The sequence below is a fragment of the Sinocyclocheilus anshuiensis genome, unplaced genomic scaffold (assembly GCF_001515605.1).
Source record: "Sinocyclocheilus anshuiensis isolate Anshui unplaced genomic scaffold, SAMN03320099.WGS_v1.1 scaffold283, whole genome shotgun sequence".
Classification (NCBI taxonomy): Eukaryota; Metazoa; Chordata; class Actinopteri; order Cypriniformes; family Cyprinidae; genus Sinocyclocheilus; species Sinocyclocheilus anshuiensis.
Genome location: NW_015549605.1, coordinates 6,398,603 through 6,416,377, shown reverse-complemented (window position 1 = coordinate 6,416,377; position 17,775 = coordinate 6,398,603). Strand labels below are relative to the sequence as shown.

Genomic DNA, 17,775 nt, shown 5'->3' with positions numbered 1-17,775 from the left:
ATTACATCACCTGCTCACCAATGGATCCTCTGCAGTGAATGGGTGCCGTCAGATTGAGAGTCCAAACAGATGATATATATATATATATATGTGTGTGTGTGTGTGTGTGTGTGTGTGTGTGTATATATATATAATACACACACACATACTTGACAATTTAACTTTTTTTTCAAATAGCATCAGGTCTAGTAACAAAAACAACTGGATATTTAGACATAAAAAGGATATTTAGAATTGGCTATTGCTACAAATATCCCCCAGCGACTTAAGACTGCTTTTGTGCTCCAGGGTCACAAATATTTTCTAAAGCTGTTTCTGTTGTCGTTCACTCGCGTGACTCCTCGTGTTCCTCAGCTAAATATTGAGAAAATCACCTTTAAAGTTGTCCAAATGAAGTTCTTAGCAATGCATATTACTAATCAAAAATTAAGTTTTGATATATTTACAGTAGAATATGATTTTTGGCATAAAAGAAAAATCAATAATTTTGACCCATACAATGTATTGTTGGCTATTGCTACAAATATACCCAGCGACTTAAGACTGCTTTTGTGCTGCAGGGTCACAAATATTTTCTAAAGCTGTTTCTGTTGTCGTTCACTCACGTGACTCCTCGTGTTCCTCAGTCGCTCTCGGAGGAAGATGCAGACGGTATCAAACCTGTCCATCCTGGCCATGCTGGTGATGTACCTGCTCTCCGCTCTGTTTGGTTACCTGACGTTTTATGGTACGTTACAAACACACTCTTCTCATACACACCTTCAGCGCTCTTCCATCACGACATCTGTCTGTCTGTGTGTCAGATCACGTCGAGGCAGAGCTGCTTCACACCTTCACAAAGGTCTACAAGTTTGACACGATGCTTCTGCTGGTGCGTTTGGCTGTGCTGACGGCCGTGACGCTGACCGTTCCCATAGTGCTGTTCCCCGTGAGTAACTAAACACACCCTGTGAACATGCTGTGTGTCTCTGTCCTTCGTTTCGATACACTTTGAAGAGCGTTATGTTGTTGTATTCGTGTCCTCTTATTGAGGTTGTAAATGTCCACCAGAGGGCGCTGCTCTATTAAGATTATTAGTTTTGGCAGCCTTCTCTGAGAAAAATATTTTGTAATATAAGTGGTTAGTTCATTTCCACAATTTTAGTGCATGTTTCTTTTGCTACCATTAATTAATGCCACCATATTAATCAGTATCATATTGGCCTTCAGTCACCCTGTTCATTAGATATCAGAACCAGCAACAACTATTGAATATCGGGTAACTGCTAGTACTTTCAACTCTTTTAAACACATTTTATCATATTCTGCACATTTCAAACTTGATTCCGCACAGAAAAAAAAGAGTTACAAGATGGATTGGTCCAACTAAAACCATAAGAAAAAATCATTACTTGAAAATAAAAAAATACAATGTTAAGTGAAATGAAATATAAAAAAAAACTCAAACTTATTTCAGCTAGTTGACAAGTTTAGTGTAACTTTATGTACTAAAATAACTAAAACTAACAAAAAACAACAAATAAAATGACAAAAAACAACAAAATTGTTTAAACAAGAAAATTTAAGTGAAAACAGAAAAACATAATGTAATCAATGATACTAAAACCATTAAAATACATAACAAATAAAATGAACACCTAAACTTATTTTATTTCAGCTAGTTTCTAAGGCAACATTTCTCATTTTTAATTTAACATGATGTACTAAAATAAATAAATAAAACAAATTTTAAAAAAACAAAAAAAAATCATGTATTAATTAAAATAATTAAAATATAGAAAAACTTTTAAAATCAAAATATTAGCAAACTATAGTATATCAATGATACTAAAACCATAACATTACTTGAAATAAAATAAACGTTAACTGAAATTAAATATATTAACACTTAAACTAAGCTAGTTGCTAAGGCAGCATTTCTCATTTTTAATCTAACTTGATGTATTAAATAACAAAAAATATATAGACATTTAGGGAAATAAATAAATTATAAACATGACAAAAACACGCAACAAAATTAAAACCTTAAATAAAATGAAATTAAAATTCTAAATGTTAACCAACTACAATAGTATATCAGTGACACTAAAATAACACTGATTTGTTAAATGAAGAATGTATGTTTCTGTCATGTGACAGGCAGAGGGCGATAGAGAGCTTCTTTCACTCATGCCCCGCCCCCTCTCTCTCGCTCTCTCTCTCTCTCTCTCTCTCTCACACACTCACACAGTGAGGGAGGGGCGATCAAAACCAGTGGAATATTACCTGATGCAGTGCAGTGAGCTTGCAAAAGCCGCAGTTACAGCATGTGGCCACCGGAGGCGCTATAAACACACAACACTCCTGCAGCTCCCAGAGTCAGATCAGCTTTTCATTGAAGACTGACATGTGCTGGTGTTATTTGATTAGTTTGTGCAAGTCATTTCATCTGGACCGCTGAAACGGCTTCGGCTGCAGGCGGCCTGTGTAAAAGAGCACAGTTGAGCTGAGGCCTGCGCAGGGGTCGCAGAGTTTGTGCGGTGTGACTTTACGTGTTTCCAAGGAGTTCTTGGCCTTCAAGTCAGTCTTAAATGTCACGGCCTTTGTGCACAAGATTTCTTTTGTTTTGTCTGAGGGTCAACGGAGACCTTGAGGCAGACGCGCAGACGACACTCGCTAACAGAAACAATCAGGCGGCGATACAAGCAGCTGTTTTATTCTGAATGAGGCTAAACCAGGCTCCTCGTGGAGTCTGATGAGCTCAGAGCGATGATGATTGTTTGCTGATTATATAAAACTCACTCAATCTCAAACTCCTTCGAGCAGTAGAATCACTGAGATCATGTGACTCGTGCGCTGATGAAGTCATTCAGACTCTAATTAGCTCAGTATTCACAAAGGCTTACAGAATTCTGGATTTTTGCGTGAATAATCCGTTTAAATTTGCATTATTTACTCATCTTTGGTGGGGACTTGACTTGCATTGTTTGCATAATAAACATAGTTATTTTAAGGTATCCTTTTCAGGGTTGTTATCATTAACTAATATTCATATCTTAAATATATATATATATATATATATATGTGTGTGTGTGTATATATATATATAATAATTATTATTATTATTAAATTCAATGTAAATGAAAAATGTAATGAAATGTAATGTTTCAACTAACCAAAATAAATTGAAGCATTAAAATGTCTAACTGGAAATGTAAAGATAATAATAATAATAATAAAAGAATACATGAAATCTAAGTATTAAAATAGAAATATTTTAATGTAAATATTTAAACATAATAATAATAATACAATGAAACACAAAATTAATACAAATTAAAATAAAAACGGAAAATATTAAAAACGGAAACATTAAAATGAAAATAAAAGTGAACTAAAACTAAAATAAGAATAAATGAAACTTAGACAGACCTCAAACCTAAACAGAAGTATTTAAAAATAATAATAAAAATTTAAAAAAGACAAAAACACATAACAAAATCACTAAGAATTAAATTGACAACTGAAAATATAAAAAGAAGCATTAAAATAAACTGAAATCAATCAATCAATCAGTTAATCTGCACTAAAGCTGAAATAAAATTAATTAAACCTAAAAATAAATATTTATAATTGAACCTAAAAATAAATATTTTTATTTTTTATTTGAAAAATAAAAAGGACAAATGCATATCAAACTTACTAAAAATTAAAATGAAAACTGGAAATATAAAAATAGCTAATTCAAGATAATAATAAAACTATAATACTATATAAAAATACTAATATAACCCTGGTTCGTGTTGCAGTGTAATTCTATGCTTTAATACGGAGTAATATTGACAGTGCATAATTACTGTAAGGTTAGGGTTTGGTTTGGTTTAGTTGCATGTAATTATGCATAATTTACTGTTATTACTATAGTAAGTGCATGTAACATGGACACCTTAAAATAAAGGGTTAAGCGCATTTTTCAAAATATCTTTGTCAGCCATGTTTGCTTTGTAGTCATATTGAGTAAAATGATTGACAGGCCCAGGGTGTTTCTGATTGGCTGAGACAGGCTGACGCTCTTTAAAGCTCTGTTATGAATTCAGGACTGTAGCAGTTTTCTCAGGACACATCTTGGATTGATATCCGATGCATGCTGTTCCCAAAACTGTCACACAGCGCTCTGGTCATCAGCAGCACATTTGCTACACGAGCAGTGCCAGGTGCGCCGCTTCTGTGCCCTTATAAAGGACCCCGGGGCCCTTCAGCTCCGGTTTCACTTGGATCAGATGCTTGATTCAGTGAGGCCACGTTCTCACTTCTCCTGATGAACGCATCTGTAGATAGACAGTTTGATTTATTACTCTTTCAACAATCTGCAGTTACAAATGGGTTCAAGGAAAGTATATAAATTGTTTACATTTTTTAATATACATTTTTAACATACACATTTTTGTTACAAATTACTATGTAATTTAATGTTTTTCTTTTTTAATATGAAAGTATAAATATATAATTTTTTTGTTATTATCTACTTATTATTTTAAATATTTTATTTAATTTAAAATAATATTTTAATATTTATTCATATTTTAATATTATTAAAAATACATATATAATTTTGTACATTTTAACAAAGATTCTGTTAAAGTATGATACAGTTTTTACCATTAGTTGATATTTAAATAATAAAATTAAAATAAAATAATTATTAAAATGATAACAAATTTATTAAAATAATTTAAATAATAATGTTGGATTATACATATATTAATACATTAATATATATATTTTTTAAATTATAATTTAAAATATATCTATATTTATTAATTTATTAATATATTTATAACATAATATTGTATATAAAAATGTATAATCAATTACATAATTCAAGAAAAAAACTTTAAAATGTAATTATAAATTCTATATGTAAAGATAAAAGAATCTATATGTATTTTATAAAAAATATAAAAATGTAATACAGAATATAAATATAAAATGTAAATAAAAATATAATGTATAAAATATAATTTAATTATATATTATTGTTATTTTCAATTTAAAATAATTTTTTTGTTGTTTTTTGCATTTATTATTAAATGTGTATATATACGTTTTAGTACTTTTTCATTCACTTTTTTAAATATATATACCGGTAATTTATTTTTTGTTATATATGTATTATGTTAGTTTGTGCTCTGACCCTGTGATTAGGGTCAGGTCTGTCTGTCTGCCAAAGGTACTGTGATTCATGTGAGGTCAGTGCAGCCCGGGGTCAAAGGTCACGTCAGGGTCAGTGAGCTTCACTCACATGATCACGTATGATAGTTTACACCCGGCTGAGAGTAACACTACAGCTCCATACGGGAGATGGAGGTTACGGCTTTATTTGAGTGTGTTCCTCCACCAGAACCACATGGGTTTCTCTGAAAAGTGCTTTGTGTTGTTGCTCTGCAGTGACACTCGTCTTCATCTGGTTTTGTGGTTGATGACTGATCTCTCCACTTCTGTCTTTGTGATCTCAGCAACTAGTTTTGGAGCAGTTTCTCTGAAACTAGCATGTTAAGCTACTTATTTCAAGTAATTAAACAACACCGAGGCTGAAAATGTAGTTATCTGCACTACAAACAACAGGCAGATAACTACACTGAAGCTATTTAGGACAACAATATCATACAGACATTTCTTAGATTACAGTATTTGTAAAAAAGCAGAAGTGGTCTGTTTTCATGCTACAAAAACAATGACCTCAGTTTTGAATTTGAACATGTAAATTAACACAACATACTACTGTATTATATTACTATATACTATTGTAACAAGTAACACAAAAATACTGCATTAAAAACTGCAGTGATTAGCAGCAGTATTCAACTACTAATACTCGAAAGTTTCGGATTTGCATTTATTTGATCAAAATACTTTAAAAATTGTGAAATAATATTATAATTTTAAAAAACTGTCTTTGATGTGAATATATTTTAAAATGTAATTTATTTGTGTGATCAAAGCTGCATTTTCAGCATCATTACTCCAGTCTTCAGTGTCACATGATCCTGATTTGAAAGAAGAAACATTTCTGATTATTATCAATGTTGAAAACATTGTTCATATGTTTATGGAAACCATATTTTTAAGATCATTTGATGAATAGAAAGTTCAAAAGAACAGGATTTATTCGAAACAGAAATCTTTTGTAACATTATAAATGCCTTCGCCGTCACTTTTGATCAGTTTAATGCATCCCTGCTGAATGAAAGGGATAATTTCTATCAGTTTGCTTGAGATTAACCATCTAAACGAACTGAAACGAGTTGAACTTCACTTTAAAGAGTGTGTGAAACAGCTGAGCTGTAGTTAAGTCAGTCTCTCCGCAGCACTGAGGTAAACTTCAGAGAAAATGGGCTCCAGATGCGAATGCTTTGAGGCCGGACTGAAATGTGGCACCCAGGTGACAGAGCAGCGTCTCTCTGTTAAAGGACTGTCTGATCAGAGACGCTTCCGCAACACTGTCGCTCTTAAATGGACCAAGGGCCAGTTTTACTAAACAGGGCAAATTAGCACGAGAGTACAATTCCAAAACAGCGCCGATGGGAGGGAAATTTCTGCGGGTGATTTACTAACAACACGCAAATAAAAGAACACAGATGCAACATCTCATTTACATATCGACTAACGCAATATACCAAGAGCAGAGCAAATTAGAGCAGTCGCAAATAAAGAAATAAAGAAGCCACAGTATGTTAGCGCTAAATCGTCACTGCGCATCTTTAGTAAAACCTGACAGTACTATTTTAACGCCAAAAGATGGTTTGCGCTGGTGCAAGCTGTTGGTAAAGCTGTCCTCAAGTCTGCTCTACACTTCTTTAATGATGTGTTCTGAACCCGAGGTGTTTTGAGAGGCTACAGATGAACCAACCTGTACTTATTAAACCATATCAGAGAAATTAATTAATCAACTTTGTCTGCTAAAGCTCTTCTGATGAAATAAAAAGGCACTCAAATGAGTACACTCAAAAGAACCACCATATTTTACTGGACTACAGTATATAATGGAAATATACATTTTTACTCACAGATATGATTGACTGATGTATTTAAAAAATATCTCAAATGTTTCATATATTTTTTTTGTTAATTGTATGATGCCATTAAGATAACGTTAAGTCTTGCTGCTAACATTATGTAAATAAATAAATAGACTGCAGCAAGAGTTTAGAGGTATACAAAAAATAAAAAAATAAAAGTTTTGTTTTTAAGTAAAATAAAATCTTAAATCAAGATACTTTTACTAGTGAAGCAAAATGACATAAGATATTAAGTCTTATTTTCTGAAAAATTCATAAAAAAAATCTGTTAGTGGGGTCAGAAAAATAAAACTCCCATTTCTTGATAAAAAATATATATATATAATTTAATATTTATTATTTTTAATATGATAATATTATAATATAAAATATATAAATATTTTAATATAAGATTTTTATTAACTATATTATTATTAGAAATAGTAGTATATTCAATTAATTGTTTTAATAATGTATTGTTAATAAATTAAGGATATTTATTAAAAATAATATATTTCTTAATTTGTTAATATTATTAAATGTACATTTATTTTTTACACGTTTAAAAGTGTTTTTACAAACATTTTAATATTTGCTTCTTAACTAAATGTATTTTGACATAAGAATGTTTAGATATTTGTACTGTAAAACAAGTCAAAAATCTTAAGAAAATATTGTTTTGCAGTGTGAAATTGTGGACAGCAACTAGTCAGATAGAGGAAAACTGTGAATTTGAAAGTTTATTTAGTCCATTTGTCAGGAGTACTAGTGTATAGATGTGCTCAACATGAACTGAGAGCAACTAAACAGTTAGTTTCACAGGATCTCAAAAGGCTCTTCCTATCATTCGAGGTACATCTGATCTCTGTTCAGGGGCTACGCTGAAGTGTATCTTTAGAAGTTGAAAGTCCAGGCTGGTTTAATGTGATCCGTGTCAAGCTCTGTCAGTCAGAGGCTTATCCTGCTGCTGCTGCTGGCTGATGCAACTCTACCTCACGCTTACACTGGTAATCCTGTTTCAGGCTCCGCCCACCGTGTGTGTATGAGTGTATGAGTGTGTTGAGTGTGTGTGAACTTTGGCCCAGTGTGAGCTGGTTCTCATGCTCTGAGCGGATCAGTCCGGGTCCTGTGACCTGCACTCAGATAATTCACTCACCTGCTCTGGGTCGTACAGTTCTGCTCCATTCAGACTTCTGTGTGTGTGTGTAGAATAACTTTATAACATAATATTAGTTCTCCAAGGCATTTGATTAAATCTAAACAGAAAATCGTGTTCATATATGAAGTTGTTTGCTTTTCATTAGTTTCGAATCATCTGTAAGGCCACAGGACGGTTGTTCTGGTGCAGATTTAGCATTTCATGGTGCAAAGCCTTTCAATTACAGATTTTTAATGTGGTCTTAGATTTTTGGAACACGGTGCACATAAAAAATTATGTGTATTATTATCCCTGCAGAGAACCATATTTATTATTAACAACCACCACCCACATTACCAAGTTTTTTATAATTTTGAAAAGTTAATAAAATACTGGATGTAGAATTTATATATATAAATTAAGCAACCAATATAATTTTTTTAATTTACTCTGCATATATCTGTGTATATACAGTGGTGTGAAAAAGTGTTGCCCCCTTCCTGTTTCTTAAATTTTTTATATATATATATATATATAAAATCCCATTTATTGTTAAAACTATAAATTGAAAAGTGGAAATTTATATATACAGACAAACACTATATATAAACAATAATAGTGTTTGTATTTCCCATTTCACTCACAATATTGTAAAATAAACTGTGTGCTTTTGTTAAAACGTGTGAATGATTTAGTGGTCTTTTTCTAAATTATAAGCGTGTTGATTTGTGTTTTCAGATCCGTTCTTCAGTCATCACGCTGTGTTTCGCTGGAAAAGAGTTCAGCTGGATCCGACACTTCCTCATCGCCGCTGCTATACTGGCCTTCAACAACCTCCTGGTGATCTTCGTCCCCACCATCAGAGACATCTTCGGCTTCATCGGTCAGTGCTTTCTCCATACAGCGCTTGTTAGTAGATAGCTAGTTATAGAGGAGAAATAAACGTGATCTCACACATATTCATTCCTCCTCTTCCTCCTGTAGGTTCGTCTGCAGCCACCATGCTCATCTTCATCCTACCAGCGGCGTTTTACCTGCGGCTGGTCAAGAGTTTACCGTTCAGATCGCCTCAGAAAATATCTGTGAGTATAGACTCTATTCTATTCTATTCTACTCTACTCTGTTCTATTCTATAATTTAGTGCTGGGTAGATTACTTTCAAATTGTGATCCTTTACTGAATACTGTTGAAAATTGTAATTTGTAACGTAATCTGTTGCATTACACATTGTAGGTAATATAATCTGACTATTTTTGATTACTTTTGACCTAACTCATTTATCATATTGATTTGAATAGAATTATGATGTGCCACATTCATTAATATGAAAATGCAAAGAGAGAGAACATATATATTTTATTCTTTATTATCAACAACATGAAGTGCATTAAACAGCAGAGTTTCCTAAACTGGGGGTAACTTCAAGGGGGTTCGTGAATTGATAAAAAGCTAATTAATTAAATCCTAAAAATTTAAACTTAAATGAAAAATTAAAACCAATAATTAATAATAATAATTAAAATATTAACTTAAAATCTCAGGGGGACTTCAAGTAAATATTAAAGTGATGTGTAAAAATTTAATCATGTAATCCATAAAGAAAGTAACTGTAATATGATTATAAACATTTTAAAATGTTATATTTTGTAAATACAAGTATGTCATTTTATTATTTCATATTATTATAATATCATATATATTAAATATTAACTTAAAATCTCAGGGGGACTTCAAGTTTTACTTTAAAATAATGTGTGAATAATATGCAATCATGTAATCCATTAAAAATGTAACTGTAATCTGATTATTTTAAGCATTTTAAAAAAGGTAGTATAATGTAATTACAAGTATTTCATTTTTGGAATCTGATTATCTAATACAGATTACATATAATCAGTTACTACCCAGCAATTAATATATTATATTACATTATATTATATTATATATTTTCATAATAATTATTTTACTGTATTTAATTTAAATTAAATTTAAAATGATATATACAGTATCTCACAGAAGTGAGACCTCCAATCCATCACCTTTACCCTCAGCTTCTTTAGCAAGGAAGTGGTCGCCTTGGAGGTGTGTTTGGGGTCGTTATCCATGAAAAGATATAATAAAATATTTACAAAAATGTGAGAGGTGTACTCACTTCTGTGAGATACTGTATATATATATATAGTTTTTTTGTTCATAATTACTATATTATATTATTTTATGTTTTTTTATTTTAATTTTTTCATAATTACTATATTATATTATGTTTTTTTTTATTTTATTTAATTACATTTTATCTACAGGCAGCCATTTTCCTGGTGGTGGGCATCTTCTTCATGATCGGCAGCTTGTCTCTGATCATCTTGGACTGGATTCACAACCCGCCGGGCTCGAAAGGTGCTCATTAAAGCTCCGGCAGTCGTCTGCTGAAGCCGTTTCATCCCAGAGCTCATCTCTCAACACGGACGAACCCTGTGCCTCTACCTCTCTCTCCTCTCATAAGCTCTCGTTTGTGTTTTTAACTTCTCCCAGCTCTCAGATCACTGCGTTCACGAGTCTCGCTCAGTACGAAAGATGGAAAGAGAGAGAGAGTTGGGCAGAAGGGTTCATCAAATAAGCACTTGAGGATTTTTATCAAGACATACCAACAATCACGTTTTCTTCCTGTTTGCCTTCATTAGCTGGTCATAGATAGTTAGTTAGTTAGTTTGTTATTATTAGTTCACTCAAAGATGGCATTTTAGTCGTTTTCTCCTCGCTTATGCTGGGGAAGATCTTCCACGTACAAAATGAAGGCAATGAAACGGTGCTGATTTCCATTTCTGAGTGAACTCTTTGTTTAATGCTATCACTTGAATCAGATTTCCTCTTTGAGAGGGGAAAAAGGTCCAATTATTGCATTTTTGTACCAAAATGAAGTACAGTTGGGCCACAAATCTCAGCTTTTTCCTCTCAAACGGATCCATAAGCATCGGCTCGATAAGAAGATTTTGAGCGGGTCAGTTCATCGCAAGATGTCTCGACAACTGCATTCAGCTTTCTAAAGCAGTTCAGACATGCCAGTCTGGGGAGAGAGGTGTTGTAATAATGTAAAATATGTGAAAAATAATGTGTTTTTCGAACAACCTAGTATGAGAACTTGTTCTAGTACACCCCCAAGACAAAATCAAGACTTTGTAAAAGAGCATAATAGGACCCCTTTAACCACACCAAACGGGCAGAAACATCCGTTTCTGACTCATTAATCACCGTTTAGTCAGGTCCTGACCTGAGCGTTCGGCTTCGCTTTGCGTTAGCAGAACGCGGTCCGTTCGAATCAGCGTTTACTGTCGAGATCTGTGCCTTCTTTCGCTGGAGAGAAACGTGGAGGTTTACAGAAGCCAGACGGTCACACCTGTCTCTCAAACAGGTTTCTGCATGCGCCGGTCCAGCCAAAGAGGACGATATTTAAAGATCATTTGGTGATCTATTTACTTATAAAGCAAGTGAATATTTCAAATGAAATGGTTATGATATTTTTGCATGTTTTAAATCACAAACATGGTCTTTTTGGACATTGTATATGGTTTGTAAATAGTCTAATTTGTCGTTTTGCTCACTGATGGACGCTGGAAGGGACGGACACATGGTAGAGTTTTAGTATTATATTTTAGATGTCGGTGCCATCATGTTTTCTTTTGTAAATTTGTAGAAAAGCCATTGTATTTCTGTTGTGCCTCCTTGACAGTTTTTACGATGAACTGAATAATGGAGTTGCGTGGGTTTTTCTTTCTTTTTTGTATGTTACTTGATTAGTTAGCAGCTGAAATGGTAAAGAGAGACTCGTTTGAGACACGTTTGACATCGAGAATATGCTTGAAAACCATCAGATTTTGAGCAGTATTTGTCTTCCACCTTTTACCTCTGCAAACCATGAACCGGACGTGTTCGTAAGTGCGATTTATATATGTATTTTAAAGTCGATGTGAAATCAAAACAGCCCCTATTTGCTTTCTTAATAACACTTAAAGTCCTGTTAGTTAATGTATTAACTAACAATAAGCAATACATTTATTACAGTATTTTTTGTTGTTGTTGTTAACGTTACTCATACGGCAATTTTGTTTTCTGGCCAAAATGTATTTTAAATATATGTTGTAAACAGTGATGTTAAAAGAAGTATATTTTTAAAATGAAAAACATTTAGTTTCAATTTAGTTTCAACCAAAATGGTATTTCAAAATGTATTTTAAGGACAAGAAAATACATTTCCAATTCATTAATGAAAATTTTTTTTATAAGTTCACGTGTTATTGAAAAACAACAAAACAATAAATTTCAAATGTGACATGTGAACATGTTTTCTTGGATTGATCTCTTTTTGAAATTCTTAAAAAAATGTTTTTATATTTTTTAAATATATTTTCAAAAATATACAAAAATGGCCAAAAATATATTGGTAGAAAACTTATTGACATAAATATATTTGGGTAGTTAATAAAAATACGGCTGTTCATGTAAGTTCATGTATTAACATTGATAATGTATTAGTAAATGTTGAAATTAACATGAACTAAGACTCTTTAGAAGTATTATTCATTGTTAGTTCATGTTACTGGACTAATGTTAACAGAAGAACCTTATTAACGCTTTCTTTATACAAATCAAATGTCTGTTTACAGAATTTTTTATCAAAACCTAAAAATCACTTTCCCTTTTTCTAATCTCTGAGCATCCACTCAGTTGTCATATTTTCATATGTGATTCCGGGAGTGAAATGGGTTGTGAATGTGTTTTCATGTCGACTTTAAGCGTGTTTACATGCGTCCGCAGCCTCGTGCCTGTCGCTTCCTGCAGGGAAAATGTGCAGGAGTTGTAACGTCTTTGAATGTACGAACTGTAACAGTTTACATGTATTTTGGTAATTTGAAATGAACACAGAATCCCAGTATTTTTCTGACTGTAGAGGAACAGTCGTGAGAAATGAGGTGAAACCTCGTCTGCTCACTAACTGCCATCATATCCTATAAAACCACAGCCAATCGGCTGCGGCCTCCTGCGGCTCGACCAATCACGAGCCGCGTATCTGCCACGTCACTGCGGGATTTTTGTATCACTGAAGCTGTTTCCATATTATGTAACATGAAAAATAAAGAAATGTAAAACGACATCCTCCTTTGTGTTTTCACTGATGGAGAAAGTCTTCAGTTTCCATGGTGATGTGAATATGAAAGAAAATATCAGATATATTTAAATTATGATAATGAGGTCAGAAATGATGCGATGCATCTTATAAGCATTGCATTTTTGCAATTACAACAATGCATAACATCATGAATATTATTTCATTAAAATTAATATTTATAATTAAGTTACTTACTCAGGATAAAAGCAAATAAATAAACTAATTAGTAAATTATTTTACTAAATTTAGCACTAAAGTCTTAGTCCTAAAAATAAGATTACTTTTCTTTAGGCTACATTTGTCTTATTTCTTATTTCAGTTTCATGAGATTCATCCACATGTTCAAGAACAGTATGTAAGTCACTTTGTATAAAATTGTTTGCTAAATGAATAAAAATAATACATGTAAATTAAATTACTTAATTTGACTACATTATTAGTAGTCCCAAAAATAAGATTAATTTAGTTAAATGTCTTGTTTCTTGATTTTTACAATTTTCATGAAATTGATTGTGATATTTTTTTAAAGTTTTATATATAAATAAGCAATATACATTTGCTTTTAAAAAGTATTAAAATTATTCAAATGTATAATTTTATTTAAAATATTTAAAGCATTTTTTAAAAGGGAATTTTGTGCATTTTAAAACAACACATGGCTACATAAGAAACATTTACATACTCTTCAAAAACTCACTTTGGCTGATCTGTTAAATTAATAAATGAAAATTAAATCACTACATTTAGAACTAAATCCTTAGTAGTCCTAAAAATCAGATACATTTTCTTTCAGCTAAATATAATGCTTTATTTCTTGATTTTGACAATTTCATCCACGATTATTTTTTGTTTTCTAAAAAGAAAATATTTTATAAATATAATTAAACAATACAAATTATAGGAATATAATTTTATTCAAATATATAACATCATTTAAAATATTTGGGAATTTTGTGTATTTTAAAACAGCACAAGAATATTTTAAAACATGCAATATAAGATTTTTTAAACGACAATATTACCTACATCAAATTATCTGTATTTATTGTGATGAGTCATTTCCATTGCAATTTCATGGATACACACCTTTAAACTGCAGGGCAATAAAACACGTGTCATGATCCTCAAACACACCAACACTTGATCCGACAGGCTGCACACACACACACACACACACACACACACACACACACACACACACATGATCCAGAGCTCATGTTTAATGCAGTGCTGTGAATGAATGCACAGCACTCAACAAAGCGAGCAGACGGACCGTGTGTGTGTGTGTGTGTGTGTGTGTGTGTGTGTGTGTGTGTGTGTGTGTGTGTGCTCTCAGTCAGAATGCAGGTCACAGGCTCAGCATGAATCATGTCAACAGCTGCTTACATAAGACCACCATACAAGCACATCTGGCCGCCGGTCACCCGTGTGTCTGTCTCTGTGCTGCTGCTGTACTGACAGATGCTTTTACAGCATTACACTGTCAGGATGACGCTTACTTCAATCTGTGTGAACGTTTGATGCAGTTTTCATGTTTCAAGCAAATGTAAAAATAAAATTGATTCATAACATTTAATAGTATTATCAGATTAAATCAGTGTTATTTTAGTATAGTTGAAATACAATTATAATTGATCAATATTTTATGTATTTATCAATTTTATATTTTTAATTTTAGTCAAAGTTTTAGTAATGTTATTGTTTTTATAGTTTTTTTTTAATATATATAGTTTTTTTTGTTTTAGCTCTTTTTGTACAAATTAAACTAAATGAAAATGAAAAAAAAAAAGTTGCCTTGGCAGCTGGCTAAATATACATATATATATATATATTCTATTGAAATTGTGGAAAACTACATTTTTATAATTTCATCATTTTTTACATGCATATAATAAAATAAATATAGTTTATAAATACAATTGATTTACTAAACAAGCAAGTCATGGCAATGAGATTTACAGTGACTTGCACACTAAACAAACCCGAAGTCACATGTGAAGCTAAGTTTCAGAGTGTTTCCTCATGTTTATAAGAGGAATTTGACTGGGTTAATCTTGGCACACGGCACACAATAAACACGTTCAGCACACATTACACAATATACCTGTCAGATCTGAGGCAAGAATGCAGAATGTTGAGTTAAGAATGTGAAGGGGGTTTGTTGGTATGTGTGGTGGCATGAGGAAATGAAAGCTAAACATAAGCCAGATGGTAGAGAATTTGAAGTTGAATTGAAGTTCTAATAATGAAAAGAATGTTTTGTAGTATGCTTTTATGTCTTATAAGACTGTCTGTGGATCATAATGTTTATTAAAGTCAAAAGCATCAGTTGATGTACAGAGAAACAAGACAACACTTCATCAGAGAAAAGATGCTCTGTTAAAGCAAAATCTGCACAAATATGAACTGAACGGCAGTTCTCGGTGCATTTCTGTCTCAGCATCAAAACAGTGTGTAAGTCAGCATTATAGAGCCCACAGAAACAAGTTTTGAGATTTTGCTGACTCATAATGCACACACACACACACACACACACACACACACACGTATTTCATTCAATTAAACACTCTCTAGAGCGAAAACAGGGAAATCTCAGGGTCATTCCTCTAGGAAAGTATCTAAACAAGCATCAGTAATGGACATAACCAATGTCCGTTCAAAATGACATGTCAGCACGGGAAGGAAAACTGTGCATTTAAGGCAGATTTTGTGTTCAGAAGTAGCAATTAGAGTGCTTTCTTTGCTAAATCCTTTAAGAACTGAGGTAGCACCCAGCCCTGAGAAAACACTATGACCTGAAAAAGACATCCTTCTTCACCTGTATTATGTTCACACCTACTTTTATTCGTGCGAAAATGATCATAAACGAAGCTCTGAGGCCTGTAAAGAACATTAGGTGCCTTGAGGTGGCACTTGATAAAAATATAACCACACCTGTCTGTTGGCATTCGTACGAGACAAAGTTTTCTCAAGTGGAATCATTTAGCAGTTGCTCATTTGCTCGATTAGTGTTGCTCATACTCAGGGTTTGGTACATAACACGTCCTGCAACGTTTGTGCTCCAGACATGAATCATTTTGAGAGGAGTGTGCTGGTTCTTTACTAGCTGATCAGATGCACCGTTTTCACCATGGTGTAAAAATCCCAGAGCCGAGCCAAATCTAGAGCTCTTTTGACTTGGCAACCACAACACAAATTTGCACAGCAGCATTAAACTGTCTGTCTAAAGACACCCAAATGCCACTTCCGAAGCACCTCTGTGCCAGCTTTGGCAACAGTAAATCCTAAATAGGCATAATTTAGTTTGGCTTTTATGCAGCATTGCATCTTTACACTGAATTCTGAGCAGACACAGAGCAGCCTTAACTTGACCATGTAAAGATGCCATTAGAACACCTTAGCATCCCAGAACACCCAAGAATGAGGACAGTGTCAATTTGTCAAAAGTATATGCATTTAATCTGTCTTTTATGCAGCATTGTGTCTTTACACTGAATTCTGAGCAGGCACATGCAGAGCAGCCTTAGCTTGGCTGGTAAAGACGTTGTTAGCAACCACCCAGAATAATCCAGAATGCTGTCAGTGAGTTTTGGTCTAGTGTGATGATAAGGTTGTTTGCTTTATGCCTGCAGAGAGTGAGTTGTGCTTTAATTATGTGAAAGGTGTTTGATGAGTCATTGTATAGCGGGCAGCGCCACATTAACTCCCAAAGCTCGATTTACAGCACAAACGACCTTACAAATCTCAATCCACAGGGATTCTGCTGTCGATGGAGTGTTAAACATCCAGAGAGAGACCAGTGAGGTGTCACTTGACAGGGCACGTCAGTGGAACATGTGTACACAAGCAAACTAAAATGACCTGGACTACATTAACCCTTGTGCGACCTTTTGGACATTTTTGTCCTTTTCAGTTTTTTTTTTTTTTAATCATTTTGCCTGTGTTATTGCCAACTGCATACATTTTGGCACAGGTGTGTATTTTTATTGGAATTTTACTATTTCACTTCCATTTCCTTTAATAAATCTGTTTTGCACTAGGTACAAAAAATTGTTCCTCTCAGGACCTTAAGGACAAAAATGTCCCCATTGAAACCCATTAAAACGGCTATTTTTAATCGCAGTGCCATTTAACTGTAAAATTATGCAATTTTTGTTGATAGGCTTTCATTATATTGGCAAGGCTTTAAAATTACATTTTTTACTATTTTTTACCAGATGGTGCCATTTTTTCAGGTTTGACCTGTAAAGAAAATACGCGCTTTATTTCTGTTTTCTGCTTCTGCATATTATAATAATTTTAATTAATAATCATTTTATAGATTTGTTTATATTCTATAATATTATAGAGCCAATTGGATAAATAATGCAACTATAATTGTGTGGGTGTGTTGGTATGGATGTCAGAGTGTGGTTTGTATGTGTGTCATAAAAAAAAAA

At 32.9% G+C, this 17,775-nt stretch overlaps 1 protein-coding gene across 2 annotated transcripts in view; it reads left to right on the top strand.

Annotated features, from left to right (window-relative positions):
• LOC107658982 (sodium-coupled neutral amino acid transporter 4-like) overlaps positions 1 to 10,890 on the top strand; it is a 38,852-nt gene extending 27,962 nt beyond the window's left edge. For both annotated transcript variants that reach the window (XM_016447738.1, XM_016447739.1), the window contains exons 12-16: positions 627 to 727; positions 804 to 928; positions 8,914 to 9,058; positions 9,160 to 9,257; positions 10,476 to 10,890. In XM_016447738.1, the coding sequence (XP_016303224.1) occupies positions 627 to 727; positions 804 to 928; positions 8,914 to 9,058; positions 9,160 to 9,257; positions 10,476 to 10,580 (574 nt within the window). In that variant the 3' untranslated portion in view covers positions 10,581 to 10,890. The remainder of the gene's footprint in view (positions 1 to 626; positions 728 to 803; positions 929 to 8,913; positions 9,059 to 9,159; positions 9,258 to 10,475) is intronic.
• Positions 10,891 to 17,775: the final 6,885 nt, after the last annotated feature.